This window comes from Perissodus microlepis, chromosome 17 (genome assembly GCF_051167445.1).
Source record: "Perissodus microlepis isolate ML-2025 ecotype Zambia chromosome 17, ASM5116744v1, whole genome shotgun sequence".
Taxonomy (NCBI): domain Eukaryota; kingdom Metazoa; phylum Chordata; class Actinopteri; order Cichliformes; family Cichlidae; genus Perissodus; species Perissodus microlepis.
This window is the reverse complement of record NC_140477.1, coordinates 21,002,324-21,020,428: the sequence shown is the minus strand read 5'-3', so window position 1 is coordinate 21,020,428 and position 18,105 is coordinate 21,002,324. Positions and strand designations below refer to the sequence as shown.

Genomic DNA, 18,105 nt, shown 5'->3' with positions numbered 1-18,105 from the left:
ATGTCTCTTGTTTGTATAAGTGGATAGGAACACCCACCTTTGCTTAGTTGTGTGTTTTACTCACCAGTTGTGCCATATTGGTTTATGTTTTCAAGGTACAAAGTCATGAGGGCATGCTTTATTTGGTGGGGGGAGAGTGTAATACTCTGATAAATATCAGTGGTATTTATTTTGTTTTCATGAGAATAAGTTAAAGATAAAATTACAGTTCATGACGGGGCTAAAATTGGTATAAATACTTGATATAAATAAATGTATTAAAATGCATAAATAGTTGTGTTTAAAATCAGTTACGTTAAAGCATAATGTCATGGAATGTGAATGTCTTTAAGAAGAGAAGAGGTTTAAAAATTATTTTCTTACGCTACGTCATGCGAATTCATGACCTTGAGTTTTTTTACTTCCGGGAGGGGAGGAAAAAAACAAGAGAGAAGAAGAGGAGTAATAAAAATGGTGCAGACAGAGCAAAGACTCCGGGACTGCGTATGTCACCAAGGTTGAGGTTGTTCAGCAACAACAAACCACCCAACTGTGGACTTCCCGGTAATTATTTGGAGCGTTTGAGCCGGACTTTCTGTGTCCATCCGTGTCGGGTGAACACGAGGCAAGGTTGGTTACGTTGGCTAGCTGGAGCTAGGCTAACGCCACGGTCCTTGCTGAAGGAGATTCCGCCTGAACGGACAGAAGGAGTTTGGGAGTCGTCTCGGGAGAGAGCCGTTGACGGAGGACGATTCGCTACTACCGAGGGAACCGGGGATTCGTTGCTCGCTGCGGCGAGTGGAGACGGTCGCTACCGCAACGAGCGAGTGATTCATCGGATGTGGCCGAGACGTCACGGATACACGGAGGTATCGTTATTATAAAGGGCTCCAACTAAAGCGCGCCAACAAAAATAGACTAGGAGTGCACTCCAAACAAACTAAAACTAAACAGGTTGAGAAAGGAGAGACTAAAATCTATCCCCCGGGGTTATATTTTATTTTCTGTATTCATTCTTTTTCATAAACGAAAAGGGGTTTGAATGTGAATTTCCTGCAAATGCTTAATACATGTTCTAAACCTGAGATCTTGTGTTGGGGTTATTGCATGGTGTTTTATCATTTAAATATTCAGATGCATAAGTGTTTATCGGGCAAGTGCATTTCCTCTAGCCTCCACCAGGCTATTTAGACACGAGAATCATACGACCCCCTAGACTGATATTTATTTTTCGAGATGTATCTTTTATCACAGAATGTTTAACCAGGGTTAAGACTCCACCTGAAGGCCTATAGGGGGGTCTTATCACACGAGCCGGTGGCAAAAGTGTTACACAATGTAGAGCAAAAGATGTGTGTATCTATAGTAAAGCTATAGAGTAGCCAATAAATCCATAGAGTTGATAATGACTCCCCACATAGCAGACAGGTTTGGCCCAGATCTGGTGTCAAGCCGGCACTGCTGGCTGACTTCTGGCATGGTAAGTGGTATGTCATCCAGATATGGGCCAGGCCTGGCATAGATGGCACTGTTTATCTGGCCCGATTATGGTTTGGTGTATGTGGCACAGGCTCATAGAAAACGGGTCTGGCTCAGATCTGGCATCAAGCTGGCACTTTTGACTGACTGGTGTCATGGCAGGGTGTATGTCAACCAGATGTGGGCCACGTCTGGCAATGATAGCACTGTTTATGTTCCTATTTTCCTATTTTAGTTAGAAGACCCAAATGCCATGTTGCAATACTATACTGCTATGGTAGCCAACGTTTCAAATGCAGGTTTGACAGGTTTGTGACTTTACACTTTATCCAAAACCTAGTGAGGGTTTACTCATGTTTACCACTGGGTGGCTGTAGCTCAGGAGGTATAGCAGGTCACCTACTGATCGGACGGTTAGTGGTTCGATCCCTGACTTCTCCAGTCTGAATGCCAAGAATGTATGAATGTAGTTAGGAAGCACTCAGTTTAGAGAAAGTGTGTGAATGTGGCATGTTGTATAGAGCACTTTGAGTGATCTGCGAGAGTAGAAAAGCACTATATAAGAATCAGTCCATTCACTGTCTGAACAGAGTTTCATTGTGTTACTTCTGCACTATTATGTTCCGGCACATGTTGTTATTACATGGCTTGATTAAGGCTGACATCTGGGGCCAGAGCTGAAACTGTTCTGGGCCAGCACAGAGCCAGGAGTGTGTCTGCAACTGGCCTGTGGCTGCACACAACTTACACATGGCACACATACCGCAAAGAATGATGGCCCTTTGTGTAGATGACCTCTGGCAAACCTGATGTGGGCCACCACAGGACCACCAGTGTGTCTACAACTGGCCTTGTGCTGGCCCATGCGTGGGCCACCTCTGGCAAACCAGATCTGGGCCACCAAAGGGCCGTCATTGTGTGGGCCACGTGTAAGCACATTGTGTGGGCCAGATCTGGGCCCTACCAATTTTGCTATGTGGGTAGCAAAGTCTGGTATATATCCAGTGAGCTGAGAAAATTAACTGCATAACTTCCTCAGGTATTAATAAAGTATTCTGATTCTGATGATTGAATAACAATGTTTGATTATTGGTTTTCTTTCAGTAATGTTGGAGGATCTTTGCAATGCATAACAGCCTTGAGATGACCACTGCTATAAACCGGTAACACAAAGTTGCCCATAGTGTGATAGACTGGTGACCTGGTGCACACCACCTTTTGCCCTTCAGCAGCTGGGATAAACTCCAGCGCCCACACCCCGCCACCCTGAATCACATAAGCATATTATTGATGGATAGATAGATAGACAAAACATAAAACACTTGCATATATTTTTTCACTCTTCTCTTTTGAAGAAACACCTTTACAGTGTACACAAAACTCTGCAACACTGCACTGCACTTAATTTTTAGTTTTTGCTGTCATTATCTTACAGGTGAAATCTCATCAGTGTCTGCTAATGCTAATTCTTTAAGTTTACATCTAGCTTTTGAATATGTTCCTAGTTTAAACTGGAGATTTTGAAAAGAACACTTCCTGGATGCTGAGTGTATAAAAAGCAAATGTTGTAGGTCTGTATAAAGCTCACTGGTAAATGAGAATAAGGCTGAATGTTTTGGGTATTTTTTACAGAGCTCTGTTCTCTTTCTGTCTTTGTTCATCTTTTCGTATCCTTTATTCTTCTTTAACGGATGTCGTTTCCATTCTTTCTCTCCATCACTTTGTTTCTGCGCCTCTTTGTTTCTCCGTCTCCTACGCTCTACTTTTTTTCTCTCTCTCTCCGTCTCATACTACGTCTGTCTTCGCTGTTTAAGCTTGTTCGCCTGGTCACACTCCCTCCCTCTTTCTCTTTTCTGACTAAAACCTTTAAATTTCCTTCTGCTTCATCGTGTTTGTCTGCTCGTCACGTATTTGATGTCACACTGTAAAAACAGGATCATCCGCTCTGCTTTTGTTGTTGCCCGGGGAAATTTGTAACACGCACACACAAACACAGAGCTCATTGGTGTAGCCGTTGAAGTCATTTTGACTTCTGTCACATTTGGTGTGTTCATAACCAGACCATTCGCATTTGTTAGAGGAAAATTTATTTTTTAATTTTTACCTTGTGTTTCATGTCAATGTTCACTATTAATTTTATTTCCCTTTTTCATGTCAGACTGATGCAGTTGAATATAAAAGACCACTAGTGATATCGCAGCAGCTCATGGGTTCGGGCTGAGCCACAGGGGTTTGTTTCAGTCTCAGCACGATAACATATCAACAAATTTAGCCTCTGTAGGTGGGTCACTTTCTCTGAAGGAACATTTTTATCTTATGAACATTATTTAAACCCTCATGCTGGTGTGCTGCCCTGCCTGCATGAGTGGTGAGAAATGTACAAGACCTCTGAGCTAAATCCTGAGCAGCTTTCAGAAATACACAGACACATAAACTATGACAAGTCTGATACCCACAAACAGCCTGTTTTCCTTTGCAAAGGCTGCAGAGTCCTTTGAAAGACATTTTTAACATGCACCTGGATGTTCATGAAGTTGTACAAAAAGATGGGAAATATTGCATTAATATGTTAAACACATTTTCAGTAAATTGATTGATATAGTTTTTAGAGCTTTTAGTTCCTCTTTTCAGACTACAAGACATAAAATGTCCAAAATACACAAAAATCAAATTTTCTAAATACACTTTCATTTATTAATAAACAAATTTTACAAAATGCAAACAAAATATTAGTTTTGATGACCAAATTAGATACATTTTTAAAATTAAAGCATAATCCAAACATTTCTTGCTGATCAAAGGAGTAAAGGTGAGGCTTTTAAACCTATGAACACTGTACCAACTGGCAAGCATGGTGGTGGTAGCGTCATGCTCAGGGCTGTTTTGCTACCAGTGCAGTACATTACACAAAATGATTGAAATAATAAAGAAGAACTAGCTCCAAATTCTTCACCTTCATTTCATATCAGTAGCTAGATGATTGAAAGTTATACACAGTTCTGTGTCCAGCAGGACAATGATTAGAAACACATATGAAAACTGGTTTTGGAATGGATAAAGCAGGCAAACAGTTTCTGGAACTCGCGTTCCCAAAGCACAGACCTCAAACCTACTGAAAATTGTGTATTGTGTATTAATCTTTAAAGCCGTGTCTGTGGAAGGAAAACAGCCAGTAAGCAAGATCTCTACATAATTCCTGAGTCTAATTATCTGTAAGCCACTTTGCAACCCACCTTCACCCCAACTCTTTGTTTCATGTTGATGTCATGTCATGCCATTCTGACTTAATGTCTTATCTGTTATTGTGCCCTGCATGAGGCTTTTCATGTAAGAACATTGACAAGCTCCCTCAACAGATGGGAAGAGAAAAAAAATCACATTTTCTTCTCATCTCTTCACCATCAGTCCACCTACAGTGTTGTGTACTTAATTGAGATATATGGTTGCAATCCTCATAAGCAACAAAACAAGACAAACCGAGTCTAATGAAGAATGAAGTTTTAAGAATTATTTGCACAATACATATAATTCATACCATAATAAATGAACAGCAGGTGATGACAATTCTTAGATATACTCAAATCATTTGTTTTATTAGTATTTCAGTGTTATTTGTTCCTTTCTTGCATATCAGACACACCTGGTCCTCAACAGGTGTGGTGACATTTAATGTTGTTTTTCCAGAAGTAAGCTACCAATTACTGACCAGTCTGCACTCATTTTAACTTCCAACAGCTGTGAGTGTCTTTTGCACATCAGATTTACATAATTCTGTGCTAACAGGTTAACCCGAGCCACCAGTTTGAGTCTAGTGGTTCAATTTTATTTCACTAAGACAAGCAATCCAGCATAGTCAGCTTCTGTCAGCCTGAATCTATGGCTTATGTGACAAAATACCACATTATAGCAGAATGAGACACTAATGAACAGACATGTGACTAAGCTGGATGCATTTAAATGAAAGAAAATTCTGTTCTGTGTCTGCCAACAGTTCAAGGAATGAATGAACTCAGTTTATAACAAAATTGTCACCACCTGCTGTTTTCTTTTTGGTTTTGGGGGATTTTTTGTTTTGTTTTTTTGTGTGTGTGTGCTTGTGCTCCATTTTCACATGAGGTTGCATTAATTACATCTTCGGCGAAAAGTGTGAAGCCCACATATTGAGTATGAAACATCTTTAATTCGAGTGGGCATGTCCTTAACTTGGCTCTGTCAGCCAGCGTGAATCCCTCCATATTTCAATTGCAAGTATACAAATAATTTTTTATTGCATTCATTCAACTTTAGTAAAGTTTTATGACTAATATAGTCAGGGGAACCTTATTCTTCTAAAACCAGAATTACATGATCCCAGCTATCACAATCTCTTCAGCAAATGCCTCCTGTCAGACTCAATAATACATACATTTTAAAAAGGATTTATATATTCTCTCTCTTATACTCTGTATCCAAATAATCTGCTCTCATCCATCATTTCTAGTTGATCTAAATTCACTTCAGTGAGATAAAAAGGTTTAAATTTATGAAAATAATCTTTTTTTTTCAAGGAGTAGCTATTAAACAGGTGGTGAGGACATCAAACATTTTTAGGAAACATCTTTAGGACAATGAGCAGGTGAAATTATGCAGTTATCATAGATTATGTAGTCTAAAGAGTAGGAAAATGTGATTTATGGGGCTTACAGATGTATTGTTTCTGCACCATTTGTACAAAAATGTGTCCAGACAGAGTAAACATTTCTGAAAAGATTATTTTGTGCAAAATATTATATTGTGTAACCAATACTCATAATCCTAGTTAGTAAGTATTTATGAACACTGTGTTAAGAAATCAGTTACAATCAATGATCTCCAATCATATGAAATTTTACAGTCTGAATAATACCTTTCTTAAATGACATTATAGTATATATTCTATAGTATATTCACAATCCTTCGCAGTATGAATGGTAGTATAATGTCTGAGCCATCAGGTACGTTGCCTACCTGGTGACAAATCTCGTGGACTACCACCATGGTGAGTTCCATCTGATAGGATGAGGACGACACGTCTGCGTCCAACAGGATCTTCTGCTCCACGAAGACACTCAGGCCCCAGTTCTCCATGGCGGCGTAGGGGTGTTTGGGCACAGCCAACAAGTCTGTAAACCAATCACGACAACAACAACACATTACGGCTTTTCAACACATGCTGAATGTTTTCCTGCATTAATAAACTCTCAGCGAGATTCCACCACTTAAATAACAGGAGGCGATCGCTGTGACAGAATGACTGCTGGCATCGGTGCGGTTCCCATTTCGGGTTAAAATTAAACTCATGAGTCATTTTAACTATGTGCCAAAGGAGCCTTTCATCCACACAACATAGATATATGGATTTTTCAAGATATAACTCTACATATATCTGTATGAGAGAGAAGCAGTCCGAGAGAGAGATCAGCTGAGATGTAACAAAAACGAGTATATGTAGAGAAATGTCCTTTGGGTGGGGAAACTTGGGTTGTTTTTCAGAAAAGGCATTTCTCTCCAGTGAATGAGTGACGAGTTCAGGTCTTAATTTAAATTTAAAATCACAAACTTCTGGCATTTCAGCTGCAGCGACCTTCGTCAGAGGATCACTTGCAGACAACAGGAGACATTATTATTTCCTCTGAGAAGGAAAAGTTAAGGACAAAATAATACCTCAGTCATAAAGAGGAGCAGAAATGAGCAAAGAATTACATGAAATTTACCAAAAGTATTCTCTTCATGAATTAAACAGTATTTCTTTGAGACACACAAGTAAAAAAAAAAAAAGGCACTACTGTAACTAAGACTTTCTTCCATTTTGAAGCCTCTCCAAACCAATTCATATCCAATTCTTTACCCACCATTCCTGAACCCTGAGAAAATCAAATACCTGGGTGTCATCTAACGTGCTGCCTCTTTGGCGTTGATAGTGGGTACTCATTTTAACCCTTGTGGCTTGAAACTCATAGAGACTGGTCTTGATTTTTTTAAGGCAAATTTTCTACCTTAAAGTCACAATACAAAAGTTGATCTTTTAACATTTTAGGCTTCGGTCTCAGAGGCCTAGATACTCAGTTAGGGTTAGGATGACTCCCTGGCGACCACTGGTTGCTAGTGAAATATCTATATTTCTCCATAAACTGGTGAGTTAGTTAGTTGTCCATTTTGAAGAACATCATTAAACAGAAGTGGTGTCTTATGGAACAAACTATCAGCCACAATGCAGACTCTAGATGCCTTCCCTTCCCCCGAGTCACACGTCACCTCAGGTTAGGTCACATGTGGGTAGGGCAAGATTTCATATTGGTTTCACTCTTAACCCACAGTGATAGTAATGACCCATAGTTTTTTTCATACTGTGGGCCACTATTGATTATAGTACCATATGATCAATAGTGAGCCAACAACCTTCAAAACCACCTCCAAAGGGGATAACCCCCAATAGGGGTTAAATACTTTCAACTTTTTGTCTGTAGAACTGAGGAAGCTTCTTGAACGGGACCCAAAATATCTTCACAAATCTAAAGATGTCCAGTTTTTTTTCTAAACTCTGAGACAACCACCAGAATGGAAAATGGACACATTCACCTTCAAAGTACAATTTGCGTGTTTGGAAACGTGTTGATTTCAATGTAAGATGCAACTTTTACTTTGATGGCAAGCAGTCTCTATTTCTCCTTTGATGATTATTTTTCACTTCCCACAGTTTTGTGAAAACTGTCTGGTGTGTCTTTGCAGTGTTTCCGTATTTTAGATAAAATAAGGAAAAGTATAATACAGCCACTGTAATGGCATGTACTGTGGAAGAAAAGGCGGGGATAATATTTGCAATATGAAAATAAAACAGTCCAAACAAAAAGCAACAATCTGGCAAAAACAGAGAAACAGGACTGTAAAAACACAGAAAGAATTAAACTGAAGACAAGTGAAACTAATAAGGGTGAAGAGCACAATCATAATCGCGGGAAGAAAGAAACAAGAAAAAGGAGGTAAATGCAGACAAATTCCTCACTTTGTCTACTCTAAGTGGAGAAGAGGAGGTTATTAGAAGAGAGATTAGAGGAGGCAACAAACATCTAACAAAATGAAGAATTCATACTGCAGAGCTGTGAAAGCAATGTCGATTAAACATGACGTGTGACACAGATGCATCATCTGTCTGTTCTGTGTTACAGCCTTTTGCTCTACTTTGTTTTCTCTGTCAAACGAACCTAACACTGTTCATGACAAGTTATATATTTACTTTAAATTAATGCTGTGTCAAGAATATATAGCTATGATGAGTATTAAATCCCATATTCATCACATCAGCAAACAGCGACAGGTAGATAGTTTGACTGGTCATCTTCTAACCAATACAAATTATGAAGACACATCGTTTACAGAGTCTTACTTCTTTCATGGTTCTTAAGACTTTTTCCTTATATTTATTTGTGGACCTTCTGTTGCCTTGCTTGTCCCTCCTCATGATGGTGTATGCAGCAGTCAAAAACTGCAGTTACTCGAATGCCCACTAGAGGCCACCTCCAAAAGAGTCGATCTCCATAGACTTCCACGTTAAAATGTTCAAATTTAGAGCAGAAAACACTTGGTTCAAGTTGTGTGTGTGCTTTCTTTTTTTAATTTATATTTTTTAATGCAACCCAGGTTTATAATTATGATCATGGTTGCTTTCATCAGCACCTGTAGTAAGCACCTGTCACTGAACTGGACCTCTTAACATCTGACTTCTGGGTATTGGTTTAAATTTTTGTACTGCTTTGAGGTACCTATGGTGCTATGGTGCGTTACTAATATTGATAGACCTCAGAGTATTCAAATGAAAGTTAATAACTGATCAAATAAATGTCCAGGGGAGTTTCAAGATAGTTTCCAACAGGTGATAACTGCTTCTAGAAGGACTCTGACATTTACAGTTCACCAAGACTTTTCCTTCTCATCCACATAGGGTCATTTCTGTCTCAAAAAACAAAAGAAAAAAAGCTTCTAAAACACAAATTCTGAAGCTACAAAATGCAGAATCCAGAATGCAATGAGTGACATCACAGCATCTACATCCATCTTTCATATACAGAATATGTAACTATTCCCAGGGATTCTGAGGACAGATTAAATTTTTTTTATTTAATTAAAACAATAAAAGATATTTTAATGAAATAAAAGGCTGAATCAATGTTTCCCCACATTAAAAGCTTCAGGGCGCACCTTCTGCCTCAGTTTGCACCTTTTTGATGTAGTTCCATCACACGGACAGAAGTCACACTGTCAACAACACTTGAGCAAAACAGGACATCAGTGCTCTTCGGCAGCTGTCGCTCATCACATGATCTGAGGGTTATTGCTGGTGCGCTCACTAGGAGGTAGCAGCACATGCACAGAGGCAAATGTTTGCACACACTCATGTGAAACCTGTTGTTGGAGCAGTTTCAGAGCTAGAAACACTCCTGCTGGGAGCTCTCACACATCCACACGTTCCCACTGATATCTATCTGCTGGGTTTGTTGTGGAGTGTCTGAGTGCCTTCCTCTGTAATCACAGCCCAAAGGACAAGGAACTCAACTTTGGTGGACTGCTTTAAGTGAAGCCAGATTACAGGTGTTTAAGTGTAATCTTATATTATGGCACCCGCAGTGACTTAGTGATATTCGATAAACTCTACAATCTGCAGCACATATTGTAAACAGCTTAAAGGATTACTTTATAAAGGGTTCTTTACCGAGTGGCCCAAATGCAATGTTGATTTAATCGCTGCTGCTCTCAGAGAGGTGTTACCGAGGCATGTGCAAACATTCCTGAGGATGCTTTAATGTCTCCCATGACCTCTTCTGTGCAATCTCCAACACCCTGATGTTGTTGTTGAAGTGCTCATGCTAAAGATAAGCAAAGTGTTTTCAACCTGTACATGGATGAAGATGTTTCTAATCAAGTACAAGCACCTGGTTATAAATGTCAGAGAGCTGAGGTATGAATACAGATTAGCAATGATGATATTTGGATAGCCTTGGGCACATTCACAAACCGACTCTTAGTGGGTTACTAACGCTGCGTGGGTGTTGCAAAACACGGAAGCTGTCTGTAGATAGTGCTCAGTATCAGCCCGGGGTGTAAAGTTAAGAGATATTTGAGGAAACACGCATAACAGAAGTTAACAGAAAAATAAAGAGGATTTAACGGGAGGCTGTTTGATGATACAATGCAAGTACTGCTTTCTCTTTGATGGATAGATTTATGTGGGAGAAATGGCCGGTTAATTCCATTAAAACGAATCCTTTAAAACACTGATCTGAGGATTTTTTTTCCTCTAAAGTAAATCCTAACATCTGCATATTTTCTGTGCTCCTCTTTGTTTTATGTATTGTCCTACACTCACTCTGGGGAAAACAGTGGTTGGAGATCACGATGAGGCCAAATATGTTGCAACCATTTACAACAAACAAAGACATTTCTCCACATAGTTAAAAAAATTCTTAACCATGCATTTCAAAATAAAATAAATATTTTATAACATTAATCACCTTTTTTAAAACCAAGAATTAAAAAAAAATGATGTTAGATTCTGATTCGGTTATTCTGAGTACTCGTGGTGTACTTCTTCACAACAGCCACTCCTGCAAAAGCAAATAAGAGGCTCCACTGTTCTGTCTGAACAGTCATGAGGCTAATGGGAAGTCATCGCTGAAGATTTCAGGTTGGGGAAAAACAAATCTAGAAACTTCATGGTATCCAGTTCAGTAGTTAAGACATTTCTATCAGAACTAAAGTGGCTCACTGAGTGTTGTTTTGAGTCCATTCCATGTAGCATTCCAAGTATTTTTATAATGTACTTCCCAAACTTTTTTATGTGTAGATATTTTACTTTTTTGGAGAGGGGGTTGAGAAAAATTTGTAAAATAAAATGAAGACAAGGTTTGTAGTTTGGTAATGAACTACGAACTGGTAAATGCATCGGTGGATAGGAGATCATAATCTGCTTTGGGTTTTTAGAGGCATGTTGGAGGTCACTGGTCTACCAAATCAAAATTTGTGATTTTCAGGCTGTACTGCCTAGTTTCACTGGGATTTTAACAATACTTGGTAAACAACAATATGCCTAAACACTGTCACGAGTAGGGATGGGTACCGGTATCCTGTGCCATGATGGCACCGGTTCTGACATAAACGGTAGTAACCAGACCGAAAAGCAGCGCACATTTCGGTGCTTTATTTCGGTGCTTTTTTTTCCTGAGCTGTGATACACTTTAGATTCTAGCCAATCATTTTACGTTTCCGAGGATAGTAGGCGGGTCCAGGTACGTACGTTCTTTTAGAGCAGAGCTACAGATTAAAAATGCCCAAGGAGGACCGGTCAAATGTATGGCTGTACTTCACAGCAAAATATGCCAACTCAGCAGCCTGCAACAAGTGCTTTAAGCTGATACTGTGATACTGTCAAAGGAGGTAACTCCTCAAATCCGATGAAACACCTGGCGACGCATAGCGTTTTTTTTAAAAGCCGAGAAATGCGCCGTATTTGATAGCTTGCTGCGAGACCTCACTCCGTGCACATCTACTGCGGGTGGGTTGCCAGTTATCGGACCCGGAGCAACATCCCCCAAAAACCCGAAGAATAGAGTCCTGGCCCCTAGCCCTGCCAGTGTAGCAGAAATGATGACGGATGATGATGGCAGCAGCAGCCGTTCTTCTCTGCGTGAGTAGCTTAATGTTGTTCGTGTGTAATTTACGTTGAGTAGGCTAACCACGTTATTACATTAATGCAGTAAGGTGAACTAGCAAACATCATCATAGCTACATGCGGCTGTCTTCTTGTTTGATGGCAGATACTCCCTTCACCCTGGCCAAAAAGGCTAAAATGACCAAAGAAAAAGTGGAAAACAGTTAAACATGAGAGGTTTTTGGATAAAGTTTGTGTTTTTTCCATTGTTTAAGCACTGCTTCCAGCCAAGAGTGATACCATAAATCCCCTATAGCTGCAGAAAAGGCTAACATTGTTATCTTTTTACAAAAAAACAGCTGAACATGAGAGGTTTTTGGACAAAGTTGGTGTTCTCCATTCTTTGAGCACCGGTTCGAGCACCGTTTAAGCACCGGCACCGTTTCAAAAGTACCGGTTTGGCACCGGTATCGGATAAAACCTAAACGATACCCATCCCTAGTCACGAGTCAAAATGAACCTTCAGAAGAAGAAATCAGCCAGCTGTCTTGTTTTTAACTCATGCAAACAGCATCACAGCAGAGAGCTGAGCTCAGTCAGTTTGATGTTTGAGTGTGAAAGCAGAACTCTGCAGCTGCTGTCAGTCAGCTCAGCCTGCTAGTTAATCAGGTATGAACACATGTTACGATGCGACTCCTTGGACTGCCGGGTGGCCTCTTTTACCCAGCATGCATCTTCTGGCATCGGGAAGGCAGTCATGAGGACCTGCTGTGTTAACTGTTTTGAGGTAGCTAAATGTCTGTGGAGCCTGAGGGTTGGAAGTGTGCGTGCCATATAACTCTATGTGTATCCTCACATGAAATATGAGGAGATACGATGTGAATTAATGTGGAAAAAACGTTATTGTTGTATTTCCACAATAATGATAATAATAACAGAGTGGATCTGGCACTCATGTAACTTTATATCGAAGCCTAATGGACTAAATGTCAAGACTGACTATGTAATGGGTAGGGAGCTGAAACTGTATGTTTTTGAAGTCTCAGCGTCACAGCCTCAACATAATTAACAATATTTTTTTTCTTTTGAGCCAGAAGTTCCTGTATTTGGATGAGATGGTAGAGTTATAAGCTCATATTAGACACTAGACTTTCACTCACCAAAACTGGAGCAAAACCTTTTGGATGGGCTGTACAATTAAGGGCAAGGACACGGCATCAAGGATGCTCCAAATACCTTGGATGGTGCTCTCATGGTGCTCAGCAAGCTGAAGGTGTGAAACACCTTCAATGGACTGAAAAACGCTCTTCTTCTGTAAAAAGGATGGCATGGCTTGAAGAAGACACACAAACCCAACCTCAGGATTCGCAAGATGCTTACTCATAAAATTTAGGCAATGTATATTGTGTTATGTATAGTAAACACAAAGTCTGCATGGTATTTTGCGTGAACGTGTGCTAATGGGAGGACCTAAATTGAGGCACAATGATGATCTGACTTCATGTAAAGCATAGCAAACTGCAAGCTGCCAAGTCAGCACCCACTTGTCAATCAAGTAGCCACATTCAGAACACTGCAGTAATGCAGGTAATGCAACTGTAAGCCTTAAAGCAATATAAATGGGTATATATGGGGATAGGGAAAAATTCACCTTTGATACAGTTGTTATGAAGGTCAAATTGGCTGTTTATATAGAGCAAATGTTAATTTGTTGCAAATTTTAATATAGGAGTCTATGGGGACTGCATCATTGTTGGACTAGCCTTCAGTGGTCATTAGAGGAAATGCAGTTTCTAACATTTCAGGCTTGCTCTAACTTAAAATAAGAATGGTGACAATTAGAGTGGGCTTTTGATTTTGCCTGAAGGCTTAAAATCAGCTGCTATACATAGAAAATTTACTCTCACACTGCACTCTGTGGTTTTGTCCCAATTTTCCAGCATCGATGAACAAAACAACAGAAGAAAGAAGATCTCTGCTGCTTTCTCACACCAATGGCTGGTGAGGACAGTGAGCAAGTTTACATGCAGATGTTCTTCATCTGTCCTAATTATTGCTTCTTCACACTAATAAAATTAAGAGAGTAAGAGAGAAATGTTGTTGGAGCTTGCTCACCCATGCTATATATATAAAGCTTTAAACAACCCTATATTGCAGATCAGTTGCACCCATCAAAAACACCTGCTTTGGTTTAAAGTTAGAGGTGTGGATTTTTTTTACATTGATGATGTGTTTCTGACACCAAGATATTAATAGGAGAAACTGGAAATGTCATGAGGTTCACATGCCTAAACTCCATCAAAGAGAAGTTCTCAGCATCAGGAAAATAAATCAGGAATAAAAATATTATTATCATGGCAATAATGTGAGCAGCAGCTATGTCAACGATTCTAAACTGAACAAAATGACCAAAGAGTTTTCCTACCAAGCAGCTTGAATGAAGTTTTTGTAGAAAAAAACACAAAGGTTTGGTGTGAAAAGCCCCGGTAGCCTTGTCCAGATATAATACATCACATTATATTTTCAGTGTCAGACTGCTCATAGTGTTCACACCTGATCCATCATCCAGCCTGCAGCTGTCACAGTGACAGCAGAGACTGTCTCGGTCAATGTCTGACTGATCAGCTTGTGTAGCAATTTTTAGAAACAGTTTGTAGGTCAGAGACAGCGCTCTCTGCTACAAGTAAGTAAACTACCTAAACTCACATTGATCAGCATGGCAGCATGACTTTTTTTTTCTACCCAAACTATTTTCCCTTTTAAAAAGTTTTTCAGAGAAAAAACCTGAAGAATGTGTAAAAAGTGGATAATATCTCTATCTTTATCTGCTTCTATCAGGCTCATCTAGTTGCTGGAATGGAAGCAAGACAGGAAGTCAAGTTAATTACATATTAGAGAAAGTGGTCTCCACTATGTAATCTACTTTGATTTGACAGACAAGCATCTGCAGGGTTTACAGGGAACAGCTTGAAAAAGAGCAAATATCCAGTTCTGCCTAGAAATCTGACCTCAGTGTACCACCTTCTTACGGCTGCTTCCAGCAGGATAATGCACCACAAATGTCACAAAGCTCACAGCAATGAGTTTACTGTACTCAAATGGCCTTCACAGTCACCAGATCTCAATCTAAGAGAGCAGCTTTGGGATGTGGTGGAACGGGAGTTTTATACAATGGATGTGAAGCCGACACATCTTCAGCAACTGTGTGATGCTATCATGTCACCATGGACCGAATTCTCTGAGGAAAGTCTCCAGCTCCTGAATCTGCTTCATGAATAATCAGTGCATCTCTGAAGGCAAAATGATATTTAACCTGGTACTAGTAAGGTGTACCTAATAAAGTGTCTGGTGAGTGTATACCAGTCAGTGCCCCAAAATTGAGCTTTATTTGTCCTAGAGAAAACATAATGACATACTGCTGAAATCAAGTGCGTCAGTGATGATGAGTGTGTTTACATGAGCTTGCAGTCGTCTGTTTGGTTAAAACCAGTTTCAAACTGGTACAGTTGCTGTGGTCAGCCAAAAACAACTAGGAGGAGGCGGAGCATAGCAGGTGGGCTACAACTGCCAGCTAAAGGAAAGCGCTATGAAATATACATGTTACCATGGAAACAAAATTTCCACAGCCAGCACCCAATCCCAATGCTCGAGCCAGTTTTCCAAGGCTGAATGTGATTGGCGGACAGCTCATTATCCACACGACTGAGGCTCAGACAGCAGAACTGGTTGGCTGGTGGAGGGAAATGGAAATGTGATTGGTTTGACTAAAGGGGGGAAATGCAAATGAGGCCGTTTGGTTTAAAGTAGAAGATGCAAATGAGACACGATGCTCAACAGACATTTGAATTCAAATAGAAGGAATTAATTCATTTTACCACAGAGTGAACCTTTATGAGGTTCCCGTGTCCCAAACAACTGTCCCCTGCTCACCCTCACACACAAACACACACACACACACACACACACACACGCATACATTAACTATAACCTAAATTACATTCCTTCACACCCTGCATCACTCTGCATGCATTGCTTACTCCAGTGTTTCACCTGGATTCTCCCTGTGGCTGCAGCCTCCCTTTTATTATCCAGCTCATTTTTGTCAGCGATGCATGACAAATAAACCATAGCACACATAATTATGTATTTTTCTCACCTTAAAGGGCAACTTTAATACCAGCTTCAGATGGAAGTTCAAGATAAAGGGGTTCCTCAAGTCAGAGAAATAAACCATTATGATGTCATCAGGGTTTTACAGTATGTAATATACAAAGAATATATGGAGCACTTTTTCCAGCAGTTTGTAACAAGTAAAAAACAAAATTTTATGCAATTAAATTAGTGTAAAAAAAACACAAGGAAATGAGAAGAAAGTATAAATGTATATACACAGCCAAAACAGAGGCAAAAAAATCTCATGCATTACATTTTCTCTTAAATATAAAATAATTAAAAACATTAGAAATAGCCAAGAACGATGTGCAGCCAAATACAAACACAACAACTGTCCTGAGAACCCGTTAGCAGCAGAAAAATCGAGTTAATAAGCAAAAAAGGAATGGCCAACAATGAACCAAAAACTGAGTCAACTAAATGTTAAACAGCAGAAGATCCTTCTCCATGGGCACATGCAAATTTCATCTTTCAACTTTTCTGTTCCTTCACCTTCTCCTGAGACTTGCGGTCTGCGGTCAGTTTGTATTGAAATAATGCTGATGAAGGCCTATAGCCCACAGGCATCCACAGTGGCATTTTTATAAAATGTGAAACTCTACAGGCATTAATTGCTTTGCGCCACCTTTTTTTCTACTTATTCTTACATTTTGGAGGTTGTGTGCTGAGCTGAAGCACACACCTGCTGTCTTTCTGTGGACCGAGTGTCTCATGTTACTACTCCCATGTTCTTTCCAAGCGCTGGCACTTTTGACACACTTCTGGTGTAAACGCTTAAAGGCATGAGCTGGATTTTTATGTGAGACCCTGTGGGTTTTCCAGGGGACCAAATTGGTGATGAAGTGTGTTGCTGTTCTGATGGATGCAAAAGCTATTTTCCAACAATAACCCGCCATTTTTTTCCATTGTCTTCCAAACTGCCTGGGTTCCTCAGGAGGGTTAACAATCAATTTTCAAGATTCCAAGCAGCAGTTTCCTGCTGTGTTTGACAAGTCTGAGGCACAGGCAATTTGGCTATAACTGGCTGCATTAGGAAACACCGGACCCAAACACTATCCATGTTCAGGCCTTCAGATATAAGCACAGCTTCTAAAATTATATTTTCCTCCTTAAATTGTCTTTCCACAAGGAGTGTGGAAAACAGCAAATAAAGAGGGGTCCTTGTATAAGAAAATAATTGACAGTGTGGGGGCTGAAACGCTGTTTTCTAAAAATTACTAAAAATAAATTCCTCCTGAATTATATTCACTCGGAGTCCAGGACATGTGAGCCTGGGGGAAGATGTTAGGCTTAGGGTACTAAAACATTTAGGGAATAAAGGCAGTCAGATAGTGGAAATTTTATTGCCTGAAGTCAGAGAAGACCTTTTAAATATTTAGCCGAAGCCACAATCTTTAACATCACGGTTCGGTGTGTGGTGCCCAGAGAAAACTCTAAAAGTAAAACTTGGGATGTGGGTATGCTCCACTCTGTGTCTGGGTTGGTTTGCAGTGAAATAAACCACAATCAAAGGCTGCAGTCCTACATCTTTATCATCTTTATCTGCTGACAGTTTTTATTATTTATTGACCAACAATGAAAACTACTGACACTTTTGTGCCACCCCAACAGTTTGACTCCCCCCTGTGACTCGGAGTTAAATACATGGGCTTTGTCTGTAAAGGTTCTTAGTCATCCAGGTCATCGTAGTCTAAGGAGCTTGGAAAGAAAAGCGTCTGGACTTCTTTAAGTTTCTTGAAGACATCTCACTTCTCACCCGTGAAGAGTCCCAGAGTTCTTTTAAGCCCTTTTAGGAGTGTCCCTATGAGGGTCGT

The 18,105-nt window shown here is 39.9% G+C and overlaps 1 protein-coding gene across 1 annotated transcript in view; it reads right to left on the bottom strand.

The window, feature by feature from the left end:
• Positions 1 to 18,105, bottom strand: part of LOC146369554 (thyrotropin-releasing hormone-degrading ectoenzyme-like) — a 241,960-nt gene that overhangs the window by 100,961 nt on the left and 122,894 nt on the right. Inside the window, exon 5 of the mRNA XM_084909164.1 lies at positions 6,445 to 6,599. Coding sequence (XP_084765290.1) covers positions 6,445 to 6,599 — 155 coding nt within the window. The remainder of the gene's footprint in view (positions 1 to 6,444; positions 6,600 to 18,105) is intronic.